The 21,091-nt window shown below is 29.8% G+C and overlaps 2 protein-coding genes across 2 annotated transcripts; both read right to left on the bottom strand.

The window, feature by feature from the left end:
- Positions 1–510: 510 nt before the first annotated feature.
- Positions 511–3,180, bottom strand: LOC113377509 (target of rapamycin complex subunit lst8). Its single transcript, XM_026617861.1, has 5 exons — positions 2,859–3,180; positions 1,710–2,075; positions 1,421–1,623; positions 1,011–1,153; positions 511–823 (listed from the first exon to the last, which is right to left on the bottom strand). The coding sequence occupies exons 1-5, from the start codon at positions 2,982–2,984 to the stop codon at positions 708–710; spliced, it is 954 nt and encodes a 317-aa protein (XP_026473646.1). The 5' UTR covers positions 2,985–3,180; the 3' UTR covers positions 511–707.
- A 6,590-nt stretch (positions 3,181–9,770) lies between these two features.
- On the bottom strand, positions 9,771–19,900 carry LOC113374688 (small G protein signaling modulator 1-like). Its single transcript, XM_026614663.1, has 20 exons — positions 19,709–19,900; positions 15,119–15,348; positions 14,849–15,048; positions 14,498–14,717; positions 14,195–14,419; positions 13,997–14,121; positions 13,671–13,920; positions 13,488–13,605; positions 13,266–13,408; positions 13,028–13,187; positions 12,706–12,862; positions 12,388–12,616; positions 12,111–12,312; positions 11,872–12,040; positions 11,634–11,811; positions 11,432–11,556; positions 10,951–11,130; positions 10,703–10,864; positions 10,500–10,615; positions 9,771–9,859 (listed from the first exon to the last, which is right to left on the bottom strand). The coding sequence occupies exons 1-20, from the start codon at positions 19,722–19,724 to the stop codon at positions 9,771–9,773; spliced, it is 3,294 nt and encodes a 1,097-aa protein (XP_026470448.1). The 5' UTR covers positions 19,725–19,900.
- Positions 19,901–21,091: the final 1,191 nt, after the last annotated feature.

The following is a 21,091-nucleotide window of genomic DNA, read 5'->3' as shown; positions in this document are numbered from 1 at the left end:
GTGCAACTTACACCCGTAATATTAAAACCTTAAGGCCAAAATCGAATTAATAAAAAATCTGGCTTAATATAATTCATCAATAAATTCAAAAATATATGTAGTGATAAATTATTTCAAATTAATTATTTAAAATCAATTTTTTTCAAATGATTATGGATGATTTCTACCTGACAAACTTTAGAAATGACTACATGGAAAGAGAAAAATTATAATTATGTATTATAAAAGCCGTGATTTATTTTTTACTTTATACTGTTGATATGATAATAGTATTTTCAGGCCTAAAGTCATTATAAAATTGATTGTATTAAAACAAGTTATTGTTTTTAAAATGACTTATCAATTGCACAATAACTGTTTGCTATGAATATGCACAGGATGTCTTTGTTATATGGAAAATACTAAAATAATAAATCAATGTGATATTAAATTTTCTTTTTTTATATGTACAAGTACATTATAAACTTATGCTATGACCGTAACTACTGATGGCAGTAATATAAATAGTATTCATTATAAAATCGCTACTTATCATAATATTTTAAACTAATATTTTACCTTGGATAATATAAAAACTGCAAAGTCTTAAAAAATGTGGAAATTGAAGAAGTCTTGTAAAATATACACATATAAAAAATTCAGTACAAAAATGTTGAACATTATATAAATGAAGGCAAAAACTTACAGGCAGTTATATTGTTTAAATATTATACTATTTCATCTCTAAATGCTAAAGCGGTGATAGCTTTTTGATGGCCACTGTATTTTCTCTCAACCTCTCCAGTTTCCACACTATACAGCCTTGCATAGTTGTCAGAAGAAGCTATAATTATAAGAAGAAATCTAATCAAGGGAAAAAACATTTTAGTATATCACAAAAAAAAACATGTTGTTGCAGGTCTAGCCATGTTACTTAATTCTAATTAGTAGTAGTAGTACAGATTTTGGCAGCAACTTATAAGAAACCTTATCAATTTCGTAAAGACAATATTAATAAGAATATAACTTACCAGTAAAAATATATTCAGAGTCAGCACTGAATGCAGCATCCCACATCCACCTCATACTGTCACATCTCAATTCACGTACCATTGTAAAATCTGATGTTCTCCAAATTCTAGCTGTTCCATCAGCAGAAGTTGTTACCAATAATCTTTAAATGTCATGTGAAAATTTTCATTATAACACAAATCATTAAACAAATTATGCATTCTAAATTCCTCCAAAATTATAATTTATCAACAACTCTACAGTTATTTTCAACTATTTTCTCAACAAAAATGTTTTATGAATATCGTATTAAATATTATATTATTTCTGTCACAACTTATTTTTTAAATTGCTTATAAAATACTAATATTACTAATAAGAATAGAACGCTGCTAAGAAGATGCCCAGATGAATAGATTGGTTTACTTACGTTGAATCTGGACTGAATTTACATCTTAAAGCATATTTAGGGTGAGCTTCTATATGTTGTTTTGGATTAAGTTTTGTGGGCTCCTCTGGATTTCCACTATTCAAAGACCACACAAAACAATGCCCTTTATTATTTACAGCTGCCATTAAAGTTCCTTCTGGATCAATTGCAATGTCTTGGATTGAGGCTTCAGCTTCAGGAATCTAAATATATATTTCATATTGTTGATTTTCATTTGAGAAAATCACTAAAAGCTATGAAAGTGCAAGTGTTAATTTTTACACTTTACCAATTGTTCATTATGATCAGTCTTCAAATCCCAAAGATGTATAATACCACTTTGATCTCCAACTAATATTTCAGCTTGATTTGGATGTAGACAAACAGCATTGACAGGTGACGATACTTGAAAAATTCTTTGGCATTGTAAATTACGTGTTCTGATGTCCCAAATTCTAGCAGAGGAATCTTCTCCGCCTGTGTACATCCATTTTCCATCTTCTTGAAATCCAACTCGTGTTATATTTTTTGAGACACCTTCACAATTTATGACAGGACTTTGATTTCCAGAACACAGATCGTACATTCTAATATGTTGGTACCCACATGCTGCTAAAAGCTTTTTATCTGGAGTTATATCTAAGGCATTTACTTGCTGCAAAAATGATAATGGAAATAGAATAATATTGTACTGTCTACAGCCTAAATATAAATCTAAATCAATAATGTATGATATAATATTTATATTACACTGAAGAGAGAAACACCACAATAAATAGTAATTTAAAAACCTAAGTCAAAAACTATTCATAATATTACTATGATTGCAAATTAGCAAACTGTACGGTACGTACACCCTACCATATGTAGGTTTTGAGACAACTTTTAAGGTGCTCTTTTAGGGTATTTACAGATTCACAGGTGGGTATCTCAAATTCCGAGGTAAACTTACTATAATGACTGAACTATGTATACTTTTGCCAATTAGCTTTTAGAAATTTGTAAATTTGATCACTTGAATGAATTAGTTACATCTTTGCTCAATGTATCCCCAATGAGAAGACTAACAAAAATGGCCAGCACTCATTTGTAAATCTCGCATTGAAAGGATTCGAATATTACAAAACTATATCACAAAATTTTTCATGTTTGTATATTTGTTTGCGTTTGTCATATATACAAACGCAAACAAATATACAAATCAAGGATATGGGTATGTAATTATATGCAATGCATGTTTATTTGTATAGTTTTGCCGCATAGCTTTTAAAAATTTGTAATTTTGATAGCTGTTCATAAATATATTAAAAAAATCTACTATAACTTAATAGATAAGCAGTTCTAATCTCTATTTATACAAAAAGCATCACAAAACTTGTAGAAGTTATGTTGAATATTTCAAGATAAAAAATCAACAACTACTTTTAATTCGACTTACTGATTCTGCATGCTGCATAGTTCTAATACAAATTCCAGTATGGGCCTGCCATAATTTAATTGTGTGGTCGTAGCCTCCAGTAGCAAGAATAACCCCATCACTATAGTTTGTATTCTCTGTTGACATGTTTATTTACCAATACTAAATATATGATATATTAAAATTTCACTGCAGCCTATGACATTTCACAAGCTGCTGTTAAGTATATAAAATCATATTATGTTAATACTAATTATATTTATTTTTATAACTTAAATCCATAGTAAGTTTCATTTTAATGCGCAAAAATTTTGGCTTTCTTGTTGTAACCAAATGTAACCTAATTCTGTGACAGTTTAAGCACATGTCAAATAACAAAGTATTTATATATTTGTCCAAGGTGGCCAACATAAGAAGTTGAAAGTTCAACTTCAAACTTGTGTTTAAAATTACTTTGTTAAAATAAAAGTTTTTAACTGAATTTTTTTGAATGAACTACTTATTTATGCTTATTTATCTATGGACTAGTGGTGCATGGCATCGTGCCTTAAGGCGAATTGCTGGAACTTCCCGTAGTGTAATTAAAAATCTTGGTACAGAACCGAAAAAAAATTTACACAAAATGTGGATACATTATTAAAATTTCTATAAAATATCTGATAATTTGATGTACATATGTTCAATAAACATTTTTGACCGCCAAATGACGTTTTTTTAAATTATTTTTATTGAGAGTCCATAACCGCTAGACCCGCCTTCCCAAAAATATAATCAGTTCTTCATCTTGTCAATACAAGTAAAATGTTTTTTGAATTATTAAAATCGGACGCTCCATTCTCTTAAAAACAGAGTTACCGTTTTTGGCACTTTTTGCTGCGTATCTTCGGAACGGTTAGACCCGCCTTCGCCAAAAACTAATCAGCACGTCTCTTTATCAATACGAATCGAATGTTTTTTGAATTATTCAAATCGGTTGATCGGTGTTCCCGAAATTGTTGACAAAATTTTGTATCCGCACTCACACACACACACACACACACACACACACACCTTCACAACCATACCATAAATCCATTTTTTCTAAGGCATGCCAAAATATTCAGAAACCTTTGAAACGTAAAGATATATAAAAATTTTCATTTTCGATTTTTTTGCGATTACTATAACTTACCCTACGGGAAATTAATTATTAAAAAAAATCGAAATTTTTGAAGTAGATTTTTGAGAATTTTGAATTTGTTTTTTAAAATTGTTTTTTTTTTTTAATGTGAATTATTTTTTTATATTTTAAAATCTTTTGAAAAATTGAACTTTTTTTCAAAGCAATCGCTGCGCTAGCTGGGTAGAGATGAAATATCGAAGCGCATAAGCGCCGCGTCGTAGTAAAACGGATAAACATTAAAAACCATACACAAATTCTAATTAATTTTAACCGAACATTTCAAGTTCTAATTCAAGACACTATTTACTTTTTTAAATACTTATTCATTTAATTCGTTTTACAATACCTTGTTTTAATTTTACTAATTTTCCTTACTTCTAATACTTATTACGTCATCTTCCAATTCTGTCGAAATTTTTACTTGATATTGTTTTTTTGTCATACATCTTCAATATTTACAAACTTTTTTATATGTACTAATGTATTCAATTACAATTTTATATTATTATATACAAACTCCTTATTTCAATTCATAATTTTATAGAAAGTGCCAGGAATCGAACCAAAGATCTTCGGCATCTGAGTCCGACGTGCTACTTCTGAGCTGTTTATCTATGTACGTTTATATCTTCTAACTTGTTTATGTATGGCTGTGCCCTCCACGTTGGTGCGAAACCCATATAAACAAAAATTGTACTTATTATTAAAATCTCTATAAAGTATCTGATAATTTAATGTGTATATGACTAATTTTTATCTTTGTATATATTATGTGTATATTACTAATTTTAAATGGCATTTTTTGTTACTTTTTATATTGGGTCTCCAAAACCGCTAGACCTACCTTCCTAAAAATTTAATCTTGTATTTGTATATTGTATATATTGTATTTATAATTGTTATTGCGTTTTTTGAATCATTTCAATCGAAAGCTCCGTTATCTTAAAAACTGAATTACCGTTTCTGGCACATTTTGCCCCGTATCTTCGAAGTGACTGACCTGCCTTTACCAAAAACTAATATGCACGTCTTCCCGTATAAGGGTTAATACAGTTTGAATGCAATTATTCAAATCGGTCGTCAAAAATTATAAATATTGTATCCGCACATACACACACACACGCGCGCGCACACACACACGCATACATCAATTTTTTCTAAGGTGTGCCGAAATGTTAAGAATCCTCTGAAACGTAAAGATATATAAAAATTAACCCTTTCCACTCGTGAATTCAGAGATCAATATGAATTTTGCCGCCAGAGCGGCGGCATTCGAGTGGACAGGGTTAAGATTATAAAAAGTAAGATTATCAAGTCGAGACTTAAAATTCGAAATTCAACTTGTGATTTTTAACATTTTGACACGGTTTCTTATTCCAAATTTTGATGGATTTTTATAATTTAACTAATTTTCGAAAGTATAAATTATATTTTGAGACCATAAACCTCATCATATCAAGTTTTATCACAATTTCAAAAAAAATGTTAACAATTAATTGCTAAGAAATGACCCCCAATGATATCTTCAATTGATATCTTTAGAAGAATTTTCAATCCTCGAAACATTCTGCGATCTGCAAATTCTAGAAAATACGGCCGATCGTCTTGCAAAACTAAACAACGCGAGTAATTATCAAATTCCATCTTCCGTCCAATGGTAAGTAAATTTTTAAAATGTTGGTCGACTGTATTTTTTCCAATTTTGGTCTCAAATGGCTCAGAAAAACTTGAAACATCAAAAAAGTTAACAAATTGGGTTTTCTGTCGAAAAAAAACGAATATATTTAATAATCAACAATTAAGTATTTTATATGTAATATATTTTATATTTATACATTTATAAATTTTATATATAATCACAATTTTCATCTTACAGTGATAGATTTTTTTATTAGAAACAATTTTGAATATCTTCTATAGATATTCATATACAATATTTAATATTTGTTATATATAAATAGATTGAAATAATTGTAGATATAAATGTTTCAGGTAACGGACTACGATTTGTTCTTTATAAAAACATTTAAAATGTTTTTACAAGACAATCTTATTTATGCAAAACTTGTGTTTTAATTCTTGACTATTGTCTCGAATTGACTTTCATAATTTTATGTTAAAATCAAGTTTGCATAGAAAATGATAATATATTTCTTTTGTAACGAAGTGGCTTTGGCAAATATCATAGATATTTATGGAAAATATTGATATTATTTAATCGATTTGCAAAAACTTACAAATTGAACTACTATTGCCTTTCTAATTTATAATATCATTATCCATTATCAAATATCTATATTGATATTTTTTATGTAATCCACTTAGTTGTTACATAAATAATTTGTTTATAGGAAGATTTGCGATTGCACAATTACGTTTACCATGTAAATTTACATTTATAATGTATTATAGCCTTCGACAAAGATTTTGCCTTATTTTTGTCAGCAATAACGAAATAAAACCATTTTAAGACAAAATTTCTAACAAGCGCATCTGAATTGACAATTATGCAAATCCATACATAAAATAAAATTATTTCTTAATTATATATAATAAATACTATAGTAGAGACCTCTCATAATGGTTAAATATTTCACATTTTTAACATCTTAATAAAATATTTTAAAATTTGTAATTAAAATAACTCAATAAATATATTAAATTTATATTTTTTGGTTCAATGTTTATGCAGACTGTATTTGTACAAAATTTTTGCTCTTAAGCAAAAGTGTGTTCATATAATTTGATCAAATTATCATATTTTGTTACAAAAACTGTCTGCAAACTTTAGGGAGACTTTTTGTCTTCATTAATTATATTAATAAAAACTTTATTTTTTGGCAGACATCATTAGGTATTTGGATAAACATATTTAAATATAGTCTATATAACACAGTACACCATTTAAGTGTTTTTGTTCACACATTTTATACCACAATTTTACATATCTACAATATGTTTATGTATTATCTATTGACAACATTTTACAAGTACTTTTGCAATTGTTTGATACATATGAATATACAGTTAACTTTTTATTATTTTTAACTACGGTGATCCAGAAATACATGATTTTTTTAAATATCGGATTCCTGAAGATTCATCAATTATCACAGATTTTAAAACTTGGAAATACAGTGATGATAACAAAATACACAAACCGGCAATTTAAATAACAATATATAAATAATAGTCCAATTCTATATTTTCCCATTTACTAGCAAGATTTACTCAAAAAATTCCACCTTGTTTAATTAGTATAAAAAGATGCAATTTTGTGTGCGATACATACAAGCCAAATTTGAACTGTTAATAATAATATTTAAAGTAGAACAAAAACTCTTTCTCAACAATTTCTCTTCACAAATCTTCACTCAAAAATGATTGGTAAAGTAACGAAAAAATAGCTAAACAAAAACTCGTTTTTTTAAATTAATTATCTAATGCCGTGGTTTCCAACATGTGGGGCATAACCCCTCAAGGGGTCGCGAGGTTGTTGAAAAAGAGGCGTACAGCTGCTTTAAGGGGGTATTCTAGTGTAGAAATTCAAAAAAATCGATTTGTTTTATCTCATATTTTCATTGTTTAACTATCTAAGAATATGGGTACGAGAAAGTTTTGGAAAATTTAAATTATTTTGGGAGATATAGGCATTTTACTGACTCGGTCTCCATACTGGTTTGGCTTCACGCAAAACTTTAAATGCGTTTTTCTCAGAACAGACTTTTTTAGTACTGTTGACACGATTTCTCGAGTTTTAATCGACCGATTCACTTGAAATGTTCAGAGAGTCTTGTTTATAGACTTATCTATAGCCCGAACTGGGATTATCACCAAATTCCAATTTTTTACTATTTTTTCTCGAATTTTTTAATTCGAGAAACTCAAAAAACAACAGTAAAAAAACACTTTTTTTCAAACAGACGCCAATTTGTAAAAAAATTTTTTTTTACTCATCACTAGTTCGGTCGATTGCGACATCATTGTAGCTTAATAATCTTTTTATTTTTTGCATTTCCGATGGCTAGGAGGGCTGAAATCATGTCAAGACTGAGGTTTTTTTGAGACCACCCACTTTATCAGCTGCCAGTTTTTACAATTTTCAACTTTTTTATTTTTGTCTTGTATTTTAATAATATTAATAAACAAGTGGTAAAAAAATGGATAGTAAAAACATTCATTGCTTTCTTTTACGACACTTTAAAAATGACCTAAAATTCATCGCTCTACACTAGAATACCCCCTTAAAAATACCATTTCCAAAAAAATAAACCAGAAACGTTGAAATGATATAGAAAACTGAACTATTAAACAATTATTTTTATGTATATTTTTATATAATACTTTATATTAATTATGTAGCCTGATAAATAAAACATAATATCAGTTGGGTATTTATAAAATTAAATTATTAGAAAAATTAAGAGGCACGCAGCATTATTTTTTCTAAAAATAGGGGGGCGCTGTACGAAAAGGTTGGGAACCACCGATTTAATGTTTAGTTATAACATAGAGAAAATAGATCATTTTGTGATCATAGCTGTGATAATTCATAAACTTAATTTTATGATTTACTGAACGATAAAAATCAGTTTCAAAAACGGGATTATAACGTTGGTCAGATTTTTGGATTAGCACATTAATCATGCTTTTGCCATTTTTTGCAACACCCACATAAATTTTAATTAGGTACGTTACGTAGGTATGTATATTTCAAAATACAACGTTGTAGCAACATTTCTATTTAGCAAAATATTAAAAACAATATACAGTAAACAATCAAAATAACACGTTAAATACATTAATAAGATCCACAAAAGTTTATCAATACAGTAGTCTCATTCAATGCAATAATATTCTTTCATCTTTTATTTTCTTCCTAAAATACGATATTTGATGTAGTATAATTACAAGTAATTCTTTACTTTAATTCATTTGTAAATTTGTATATTTTCAACAATTTCAGGTTGTGGACGATTTTATATTAAAAATAATGTATATTCATCAGTAAACGCTGCTGGTACGACTTTTCATTACTTATTTATTACAGTACAATTCATATTTTCAAATAGATTTCGTTATAACCTATTTACTGGCTCCTTAATATTTATTCAGCCAAATTGGCATATTTTTAGAACTTTTAATATTAACAGGAAGATATGTAATTTAACATTTAGAAAGTTTCGCTCAAACTCAGTTCGAACGCAGATAATACAGCGAGTTAGCAAAATATTATTTAATAAAATATATAGAGAGAGCAAATCATCTTATATTATACAATTTTTAAAAATAGATATTTTTTATTAAATCAAAATTATTTTCAACTTTCAGTTAAAATATTTGACAAACATTCGTAAAATATCATATTTGATAATAGCTAAATATATAGATATTTTTTTCTAGACACAAAATATATATCTATTCACATTTAATGCTAAATTTGCCTAAAAACATTCAAGTTATTGAAAAATTTCACGGAGCACTGATTTAAATCTTAGCGACCTGCGCAATTTCCCATTTTTCAATAATTCGATGTAAATAATATTCAAATAAAGGTTTAATTTAAAAATATTTGTATACGTTATTTTTTTAGTTCTCGTTTACGAAGGTAAAAAGATAAAAAATCAAATTGGGTCATTAACTGGCTATTAAAGCGCGAGTATTTATATTAAATAAAATTCAAAACGTTTTCAACATAATTAGAGTCCAGCTCTTTAATAAATGATAATATTTATTTATGTTATAAAAATATTAGATTATCTAAAAAATATTTACTTGTTTTCCATCAAAGTTTGCAGCTGCAGCACCAAATCTCTTGCAAGATCCAAAACTGCCTTTGCGTTATGTCTCTCAGCCATTTCTAAATATAAAACATAACAATTATCAATAATATAGTATCAAATTAGGTGTTCATTTCATTATATATTTATAATTGAACCACTCGCCATATTCCATTAATATTTTAGTAAGCTTATTAAGACCAGAAACTTTATCGTCATACAAAGTTTCATTAAAATCGCCAAAAAAGTTTTTCTTTACAGTAAAGGAATGACCTGACCGATCTTTATTTGTATAATTCGAATAGTTTTTGAATTTCCAAGGTTAAGAATTTTCAAAGAAAACATGGACAAAAATAAAACCTAACTCTGCAGAGATTTTAAAAGATTCTAAAATTCAAAAGTTTTTCGAAGAAACTCGATAAGTATTCGTGTTGGTTAGTTTCTTGAGACGATGGCAGATCCATTTCATCATGATGAAAACTTTTAAAGTTTAGAAATCGGTTCAGCTGCTTTTTGACAAAATTTAGAGAAAAAAGAAAAGTAAAATATCGCCTCACACACATACTTTTTCCAAATATGGTCTCAAATGATTAAGAAAAACTCAAAACATCAAGAAAACATAGAATTGGCGTCATATTTTTCTTGTGAGAACAAAGTTCTTCTTCAGAAAGTAAAAATTGATATGAATATATCAAATAACATTCAACAAATATTACATACCATTGAAAAATTTAATGATATCTGTGAAATCCATACTATTCGACAAAATGATATCTCTATAAGTCTCAAGAAATGCGAGAGCCAAGAATAACACAAGATGAGAAGAAGCGACGTGTCTGGAAATGAAAGAACAAATTAATGTTTATTAAAAATGTTAGTTCAACAATTTTTTTTTAATTTCTCTTTAATTAGCTATTTCTCACCTGGCAGCCCAAATGACTTCCCAAGTATAGAATACGTCTCTATATAAAAGTTCGCGTTTGAAATCTAACAAAAACCAACGATAACAGAAATAAAAATGCGTGTAGTCGCCGTGAGCATGCATCAGTTCGAACATTTCAGCATCGAGAATTTGAATCAACGATCTGGAAAAGAAAATAATTTATAAGTTATTAGAATTTTTATATTTCGTACCAGATATAATATTTGTAATTTATTTATATTATTTTACCTCATATTAGCAAAATGAGCATCCATAGCACCACCATTCGGAAAATTGTCGATCATGCGTTCCATCAGTAAACGGAAGCATGCATGCGTCTTAGATTCATCGTCCAAAATAACCAGCAAAGGTGCTGCCAAATCGCACATACCTTGCATATATCCTATATCCAGATTAGCCCACACGTATCTGCAAAATTACCATAACAAAATCAGAAAAACATAAGTTTTAGCTTTTTAAGATGTATGACAAAACCGTTGCACATATCTACAATAAATTTCTTCAAATGGCTTTTAAATTTTTTTAAATCGGTGCAGGCAGTTTTGAGAAAACGTCAACGAAAACCAAATTTTGGCTCACATACACACAAATATCTTTTCTAATTTCAGTGTCAAACGATTCAGAATGTCTCAAACGTTATTTTCTGGCAAAAGCATAAACTTCTTATTTGCTTAAAATACTTATAAATAATCGTGAAAATAATACTAACGTGCACATCACATTACGAAGTTTGTCCAAATTTGGCTCGCTGAAGTACCAGTAATTTCTATCACAGCGCTGGACATCTTTGTCGATACGGTGTAGATTTAATCCAAAAGTATCTAAAAGCTCCATCTGATAATAAAAATAGTTTATTATTATCAGTTTAAAAAATGTAATTCATTGAATGAGATATGGAACAATTATATTACACTATAGACGCCACCATTTGAACTAACTGGTGAAGCACAATTAGACCTGGATGCGTCATTTGGTTCCAAATTTGTTTGCTCTTCGCTGAGAGGATCTAAATTAGTTCCATTTGAATTTTTTCTGTCACAAATTGGTGATAAACCCGATACGTCCACGGAAGGATTTGTTACTATCACGCTGAAATAAGTCAATATATTGTCAATAAGATCAATTATATAATAACCAAAATATTTTTACCTATGAATTTTTTCAGAAGCACGTCTGATTACTGATTCAGTATTTTCGGCACTACGTTTTCTTTCCAAGTAGTCAAAGTCTTCCAACTTTTCAAAAGCGGCTTCTTCTTCTGGGGTCATGAACTGATCAGCTCTGCTTCCTGCTGATTCTGTTTCAATTGCATCGGTTTCTATAATTATACAAAATATATTATTGCCGATAAAATAATTGAAGAAAATAAATAAATTTATATTATTTACCTTCAGTAGCATCTATGTGGCCGTTTTCGTCATTTTCCGGCTTTTCATCATTTTCTGAATGGTGCAAATCCAATGATTGATGAGCTGGCGTATCAGGTACTGAAATAGTATCCTGATAATTGAGTCGGCCTGCGTCATCATGATGATTTGCGTCAAGACATGTGGCTTCTTCGTCAGATAGACTGCAACAATCTTCAAAGACCTGTAAATAGATACACTGTATATGTCAGTTTGAAATATCTATATTAATAATAAATTAATAAGTCCCGGTACTTACATCATTACTGCCATCTCTTAAGTTGGGATTAACATCTCCACTTTCTTTTCCTCTGCCGTCTTTATCACTGGTGCTCTCAGAGCCTAATCTTGCGATAGATGCAGCAGTTTGTTCCTTATCTCGTTGTCTAACTATGGCTTCTACCGCCAGCCATTCGGACATAGAAGTTTCATAAGTTTGCCTGGTGGCAGCATCCAATGCAGATCGTTCTTCAGGTGTAGAACCAAATCTGGAAAAATTAAAAAAAAGTATTTTCAATGACATCAGAAAAGTATGATTATTGAACCATTTGTAATGTATGTATTATATTTTTCTCACTTATAATGTCCAAGCAAGTAAGGCCATACTTCTTTCCTTATCTCATGCTCTACTCCACCCCAATACACCAATCTGTATACTTCTTCAAAATCTACTATCACACCGTCTTCATGTAATTCTTCCCATTTCTTAGCAGTCAATCCTTCTTCGGCGCCATCTGGATATTTCATGTAATAAAAAATTACAATAAGTTAGCGCCGCTTAAAAATCTAACTTCAAAAACCATATTTCCGACCTATACCAAAATCTTATTATAAAAATTCAATATTGCTTCTAGAACTGAGTCTCATACTTATTGCATGTTTAAGTAAGAAGAGCTTACCACTACTTGTAATGTTCAGTTGAACCAGCCCTGAAAGGTGGGTCCGAACTGTTGACAAATGTCTGCAATATGCCAGCCACCCGTAGAAAGCTCGAGATATTATTTGCCTTTTCATAGTTGAGCATACCAAAGCCAAGCTCGTAGTTTCTTGTTGTGCAACCTAAATTGAGTTGAAAATCATCGCATTAAAAATAAATAGTGCAATAAAATTTTTCTAGAATATCATATAAACAAGTACCATTGGACTTTCATTATTATCCAAAGATAAACTTTTGCTAGAACTTTCACTAGAAGCAGTAGAGCAACTACTCAAAGGTCCACGTTCTGTTCTGCTTGCCGGTCTTCCTATTATAGTTCTGTCCAATAACTCATGTCGACTCACTGTAATATTTTTTTAAAAATTCATTCACAAATATTTTTTTATTTGTATTATATAATATATTATAAAAAATATATTTACTAAAATCTTCATGATTAGTTTTACTGTATATCCTGAAGACGTAGTCTGATGGCTCATCATGTGATTCATTAACTGATGGTAGAGGTCTCCGCCGCAGTTTTGGAGGTCTTGGTAAAATCTTGTTACAAAATAATAAATGCATTAGACATTTTTGTTCGTATCAGTCTGAAGATAAATTCTCACCTTCCCAGAACCCCTGGCGCTCCACAATGGCGGATCCAATTGGCCATGAGGTAAAAGACCGGTCTCAAGACAACTCAAAAATGATGCCAAATGCCCTCCAGCAGGAAAGATTATCGGAGGTCTCTGCACACCGTCCTGACCAACTAATATAAGTGATGAATCATTTCCATCTGGTTTATCACCACCTTGATGACAATGCAGGTAAACGATATCATCCACATTTATATTCAATGCATAATCCCAGTAAGAACTTTAAAATAAAAGTCAATATTGATTAGTTTAACATAAGTCTCGTATATTCAATGTATGAAATTAAATCAAAAAACCTTTTGTCTTGGACATCGCTTTCGGAATAACCGTTCATGAGCTGATTTGGAGTCCATTTAATGGTAAGTGATTGCGCCGATTGATGCAAACTTAAATAACCAGGCATTGGTTGAATGACGTCTTTCTGTTTCATATAAAATTAAATTTAAATTATATTACAATTAGTTTTGTATTTATATAAATTATTTTAAACTTACTGGCAGGACTTTAACATTGTTTTTTCCATACAACAACGTTGCTCTGGAATTTTGGTGAAGTGATTCTACATAATCTTTTGCACAATGAATTTGAGGAGAAACTCTTGCATGGCCCGTGTGTCCTTCTTCAGAACTATGCGTATTCAAACTTCTTTTAAAATTCAACATTGGTCGTCTGCATGGTGGAGGTGTAGGATGTCCTGAACTTATACGATGCCTTTGCACCTGTAAAGACAATAAGCAAAAAGTTACCAAAAAATATGATTTGAAAAAAATAAAATTGTAAAAAATAAGTCAAATTACCAGTTCATCAGCTGGTGGATCCGTCCAAAAGTGATCAGGGGTTTTCGAATGAGAGTATTCTAGAGCACATGGTCCAACCAAAAGAGAACTAAGGATATATCCATAATCAGGGTCTGCAACTAATGCATCACGTTCATAATAACGTGAGGCATGGCGCGCAAGATGGTCTATTATGCGCGCTAATTGCTTTTCGTACAACGCCAGACGAATCCAGAGATATCTGAAAATAGTCAATAAATACATTTTTAAGGCACTTAAAGCACAGTAGTAACTTATATAATTCAGCATATCCACCTTCATTAAAGACATAACTTCAAAATAAAGTAACACTAATGGTATTATTTGACTCACTTGACTTGTCCACAATTATTTGAACCATTCATAGCTGCTAATATACTGCTCGCCGAATTTTTCTTGCTCAACGTTGGCGGTTGCGGAGATGGAATAGGCCCTTTATTTGTAGAATCGCCACTTGAAGACGATCGCTTGTTTGGATCCCCATTTTCGGCTTCCAGAACTCTCTGGCTTATCACGGCCGCTTCTTCGCAATGCTAAGAGATAAAAAAAAAGTTATATCACCTATATAATAATGATTTATGAGGCATTCTATAAGGAACATACTTTAGCAACTTTATGCAGAAGTGCTGTTGTGCTTGATGTCTTAAACAAGCCCAAAGCTCTTCTTCTTAGACCTTGACCTAAGCATGCTTCAACGGCTGCACACAAGGATGTCACTGTGCCACTTTCCTCATGAACGAATTTCCTGGTGACTGCCTCTTCCATCAACTGTTTAACCTCTTTTTTGACTGCCGCCAAGAGACGCTTTTTGGTCTCCTCTGTATTAGTGTTGTCTAGTGTATAAATCAATCAATAAAGTGAACAATTAAAATAATATGGTAACAAAAACGAATTGAACAAAATAATCGAAATCGCCGAACAACAAATAATCTATGAATGTATGGAACATGAGACAAATATAAATCTATTGGTGTGGTGATAACAATGTATTTGATACAGTATGACTTTTATTAAAAAAAATACGACGGAGCTGATCATTATATTCAGAAGAGTTAAGAAACCAATGCTTCTGCATTGATTTTTTTATATAACGAGCTATGAACATAAACATTCATTAAACGAATAGTTTTATGTGTTTTGAACAATTTCATAGAATTTCATACTAACTAAAATAATTGAATACAAAATAATTCATTTTTTCCAATTATCTTTTTTCATCAAATCAGTTCATTAAATTTTCAATATCAAACATATATATGTTTTTAAAATATGCAAAATGGATTACATACAAAATAAAAAAGTACATAAAGATAAAAATCAAAATTTTAAATATTTTGACCAACGCACTATATGACATAAAAAATATTATGTTTTATATTGTTTTAAAAATGAAATTTATGAACTAAGCAAACTGTAAGTAATCTGCTAACTTCGTAAATTGTATTTTATGGACATATTTGAATTATTAACAAGCATCTACAACATGCGCGCAGAATACGATCAATATATGTAAAAATATATATTTGATGTTAACGAAATGCTTGAATATATTTAAACATAAGTTACATATAATATATAAAATACATGCATCTAAATCCAATTGAATTTATGAACTAGGTCTAAGTGGCATTTTTGAGACCGGTTTAGCCTTTTTTGAGAATGCTTTGCGGAAGTTCAAGTTTTGGATCACTTGCATACCTATACATAGTTTTTTTTTGCAATTTTAGTCTCTAAAAATTCAGAATAAATTGAAACGTCGATAAAGAAAAGCTTTAGTTGATGCAAACCGGCGAAAAACAATACGTGAGATTCCATTGAATTTAAATTTATCAAATTTAACAGTTCATGACCACTCAAAAGGTCTGGGATTTTGAAGAAACCTATGTCGTCGCACTGGCATCCGCGATTCGTGTTCCTGAAAATTATCAGGTTTTGAAGCTAATTGTCACTAGGAATGTTAAATCGGATGTAATGAATACAATACATGAAATTGCCAATAAAACAAATAAAAAGAACCCGCTCAAAATAATTGTAAAGCTAAAATTCGCCAAGAAAAGATGATGCCGTATGTAAAACCTGTACCTCCAATGAGGAGGACAAAAAGCACTTTGATCAGCTTTTTGCCAATAACCACCAAACAATTCATGATCTTGAAATCTTGCTAATACCAGAAATATGGCAAAAGATGTTCGATCAAAACAGCCAAGACATACTTTATTAAAGTATTTGTTTATTGTTCGAAAATTACATTTCAAAATGTCTATTAAAAACGAAGTTACTTTCCGAACAATCCAATAGTTAATTGTGATTGTACTGACTGTCTAATTTCTGTGTTTGTTAAAATCAGTTATTATTATCCTTGTGCATTAAATTGCAATCACTTTAACCCATCAGAAATAGACTTTGTCAATAATTCAGTAAATACAACCAATAGGTGTATGTGGCATTTAGAAAATATAAAAGTGTGGTAATATTGTTTTATTGTATTATTGTTTACGACATGATGCTGAATAAAATTTAATGAAAAAAAAAACAGGACAAAGCATGATAATATCATCTACCAGAGTGAGAAAACATTAAATAATTCAAGTTCCAGAATATGTAGCTTTCCCATTCAGAATCAATATATCATTATAGCATTTCTCTCCATAATCTCTCAAACAATAGCAATTAAGCTAATTGGTAGATTAGTTTCTGATTTGCTAACCAATCTATAATAACTTACGTAACTGTAAAAAGTCCAATTAGTAAATTCGATCAAGACCAATCAACTTTTGATTTGTGCAAAACAAAATTTCTGTATCAGGTATAAAATTAATATTAGTTGTTTTTTTTTCTATTATACAGGCAACATTGTGAGATAATTAGCTAAAATTAGTTGATATAAATGCAACTTGTTATAAAAGCCTATAAAAATAAACTTGCTGTGAAAAATGAGGATAAAATCACAGAAATAATCGAAGATTCATTATCATCAAAAAATAAATTTTAAGGTCGCTGAATGAATCTTGAAACTGACCTTAAGGCCGTCCGGATGAACAAAATTTACTTCAGGCCAGCCACTGGGGCAATTTATTGCCAAAGCGATCAAAAATGAGTAAAAACCGTATACAAAAAAAAGTAAATTGATATCCTGAGCATTTTCTTGATGTTGCAAGACATTGTCAATTATAAGTTTCAACAATCATTATGAAAAGTAAAAATGAGACAAGCTACGTTCGCACCAGGGTCGTTCGTTTTTATCCTAGATCATTGTTTTTTGCACAGATTCTATAAGCTATCGTACACCTAGTATTTTTTCCCAAGGAGCAACCCAACGGTCAACCACTCTTATTGTTTATGTGTATAGACTGTATATATTAAATATGCATGTATTGGCGTGTATGTGTTGCAGCAATGCCCACAAAATGTGACATTCATTCAAGATTATATTTGAGATCTATAGCCTCAAGTGGAAATTTGATATTATACTGCTTGATATCAAGCTATCCACAACGGAAATAAAACATGGAACCTGTGATTATAATATCAAATTGCCACGGGCAAGCTCAGAACTTACTTAAAAATATTATATTACAATTTATGATATTATAAATATTATAATAACAAAAAAGCGTGCATGCCACCATGAAGCATAAATATCAACTATTAACGATAAATTTCAGTGCTCGAATGGAATTTCACTTGAAGCGAATCTATACAAATAAGCCGGTGCCAGCATAAACATGATAGTAATTAACAGATTGTCGAAATAAATCAATATAAATACAGGACATATGTAAAGCATGGTCTTTATCAGTTAAATGAGACGACAAACAAATTGACAAAATTTCAGCAATGAATAGACAAGGACAGAACAAATTGATAAAAATGGGCAAAATTATAATCCAACACACGAAAAACATATAATTTTGTATATAACATTTAATTAGATTCTTGCATGGTAATAGACATTTTTTTTTATTGTTTCTACAGCAATCAGAACTCTTACTTCAGTGTTCTATAATCGGTTCATCATTCTTCTATGTGTGGGGTTTATATATTAGCTCTTACGTCTAATAGTTTACATATGATTGAATGATGCAACTATGTCCACGAAGGACGATTTCCATTTAAAATTATATTGTAATCTATAACCCCAAGTGAAAATTTGACATCAAAGTTGCCTGATGTCAGGCTTGGCGGTAGCGGGAATCGAACCAGCGAACCTGGGACTAGTTGGTGCTAACCCACGCTCTAACCGATATCGCCACTGCTGGCCCATAGACAATTTTTATGTTTATTTTGCAAATACAGTCAAATAAGTTATGTGGTAAATTAAGGTGACCATAGGTCCCGGTTTGGCCGGGATAGTCCCGGATTTATAATAAAATTACAACTACTCAACAAATATCTGAAAATGAACACAAAATTCCATCCGTTTAAAACAGCAACTAAAGAAAAATGTTTTTTATTATACTCTTAAATAGCATTTGAAATAGCATAAATAAAAATTGCCGTCCCAGTTTTGAGTTAAAGAAATATGGTCACTTTAGGTAAATAGATAGTCACGTACAAAGATGTTTTAAGTTTGCTAATATTCGGCATTTGAATTTAAAAAGCAATATTATTTAATTTTCAGCTATATTTTTTAATGTAAAAAAAATTGTATAAGATTAAACCAATTTATGGTGAACTTGTTGATTAAAACGCCAATAATCCCAACTATAACTCATGCTCACTATTGGTATTAATTTATTTATTTTATACAACTATATATGAAATTTAAATTGCAATATTATTTTCAAGTGACTAATACCAATTAAAATATTGGAAATTCTTCATCTTTCGGTTATTGGAAACATACCATGCAAGAACCTAATTTAGCAAAATTATATTAACAAATTTTATGGACAGGTATTTTACCATTATTAAAAAATAAGCTGCCCCTTCTCATCGTTTGAAACTAGAGTTTATATTATATTTCAATAAATATATGTTTCATTGCATGCACCTCTATTTTCACACAGCTTCTTAGTAAAATATCATGGGAAAGGCTTTAGAAGAAACGAGTTCGTATGCATATTGTTATGAAAATATTGCGTATAATTAAATATTTATAAAAAGCTATTTAAAATTCGCACTAACTCAAATACACCGAAATACCATCAAATCACTTAGTTTGAAGGTGTGTGCGTGCCCATGAAAATTCACCTGTTAGAGTAGTCATATTTTTCACTGATTTTGAACAATACTTCACTAGTTACTAAGCACAATGGATAATTTATAGTTATGTATTGTTTTTATTAATTCACGCCATTTTACAATCCTATCTACTGTTTGTACGTGATTCTTTTATTTATATTTTTGTGTAATGTTATGCTTTGATGCGTAAATCGGTGCACCGTCGGCAGTTTGAGCTCTAAAGGACATTGCGTAAGAGACGCCCCGTGAAAATCGATTCTTGGCGCACTACTATAGGTACATCTATAGCAGAACACCGATGTTATATCACGTCATAATATATGTTATAGTAAGGGTAAGATTATATGGACATAGACATATATGTTAACAAAACTACATTGTCACTAAGTTGAACATATCCAAGGATTCTGTCGAGAAATGATTTATTTCGAATTCATTAATCATTTTCTATATAGAAAGCAGTATTATTATTGCCATAGTCAATGCTAGTAGTAACTAGTGGTGCATAGCATCGTGCCTTAAAGTAATCTTATCTTATTAATAATCTATTTGAAATTATTCAAAACAATTATTGATTATTTTCATTTCTCAAATTTTTGATTACGGTACGGAAAGTTCCAGCAATTTACTTTAAGGCACGATGCTATGCACCACTAGTTACTACTAGATATAAATTTATATCTTGTAAACTTACAAGTGCTTTTCAAATTGGGCAACGACCGTATTTTATGAGCAACTTATGTGTACGTTTACAAGAGTCAATTTTTTTGATAATTTAAAAAAAAAATCAAAATTTTGGAAATTTTTTAGAAGTTTGGAATTTAGAAAAAAAACGTTTTTTCTAAATATTTTGAGAATTTGGAAATTTTGTAAAATATTAGATTTTTCTTGAAATTATCAAAATATTCTCAAATTTTTGTAAGAAATCATTTTTTTTTTAAATTTTCAAAATTTAGATTTTTTTTGAGAATGGTGAAAAATTTCGAAAATTTGAATTTTTTGAAACTTTAAATTTTTTTGAAAATTTTTATTTTTTCTTTTGAAAATTTTCAAAATTACTAAATTTTTAGTAAATGCATCTTTTGCACCACACCGTCTACTCAAGCAAAATGTTTTCTGAATTAATCTAATCGGATGATCCGTTCTCTCAAAAACTGCATAACCGTTTTTACACCCTTTGCGCTCCATAACTCCGAAACGGCAAAATTGCCTTTTGCAAGATCGAGTACCGAAAGATTTTTCAATTTTATAAATCGATTATTCCATACTGTCGAAAATGTCGAGGGCATTTGTTTGAACCATATGAATAAACTTCAAAATTAAAAATCTTGGTACAGAACCCAAAAAAAATTACACAAAAAGTGTACACAATTATAAAATCTCTATAAAATA

Source organism: Ctenocephalides felis, unplaced genomic scaffold (assembly GCF_003426905.1).
Source record: "Ctenocephalides felis isolate EL2017-DRISC unplaced genomic scaffold, ASM342690v1 CF-g0.4_SCAFFOLD_01886, whole genome shotgun sequence".
NCBI classification, from domain to species: Eukaryota; Metazoa; Arthropoda; class Insecta; order Siphonaptera; family Pulicidae; genus Ctenocephalides; species Ctenocephalides felis.
Note: the sequence above shows the minus strand (reverse complement) of the source record. Positions and strands in the feature narration are given on the sequence as shown.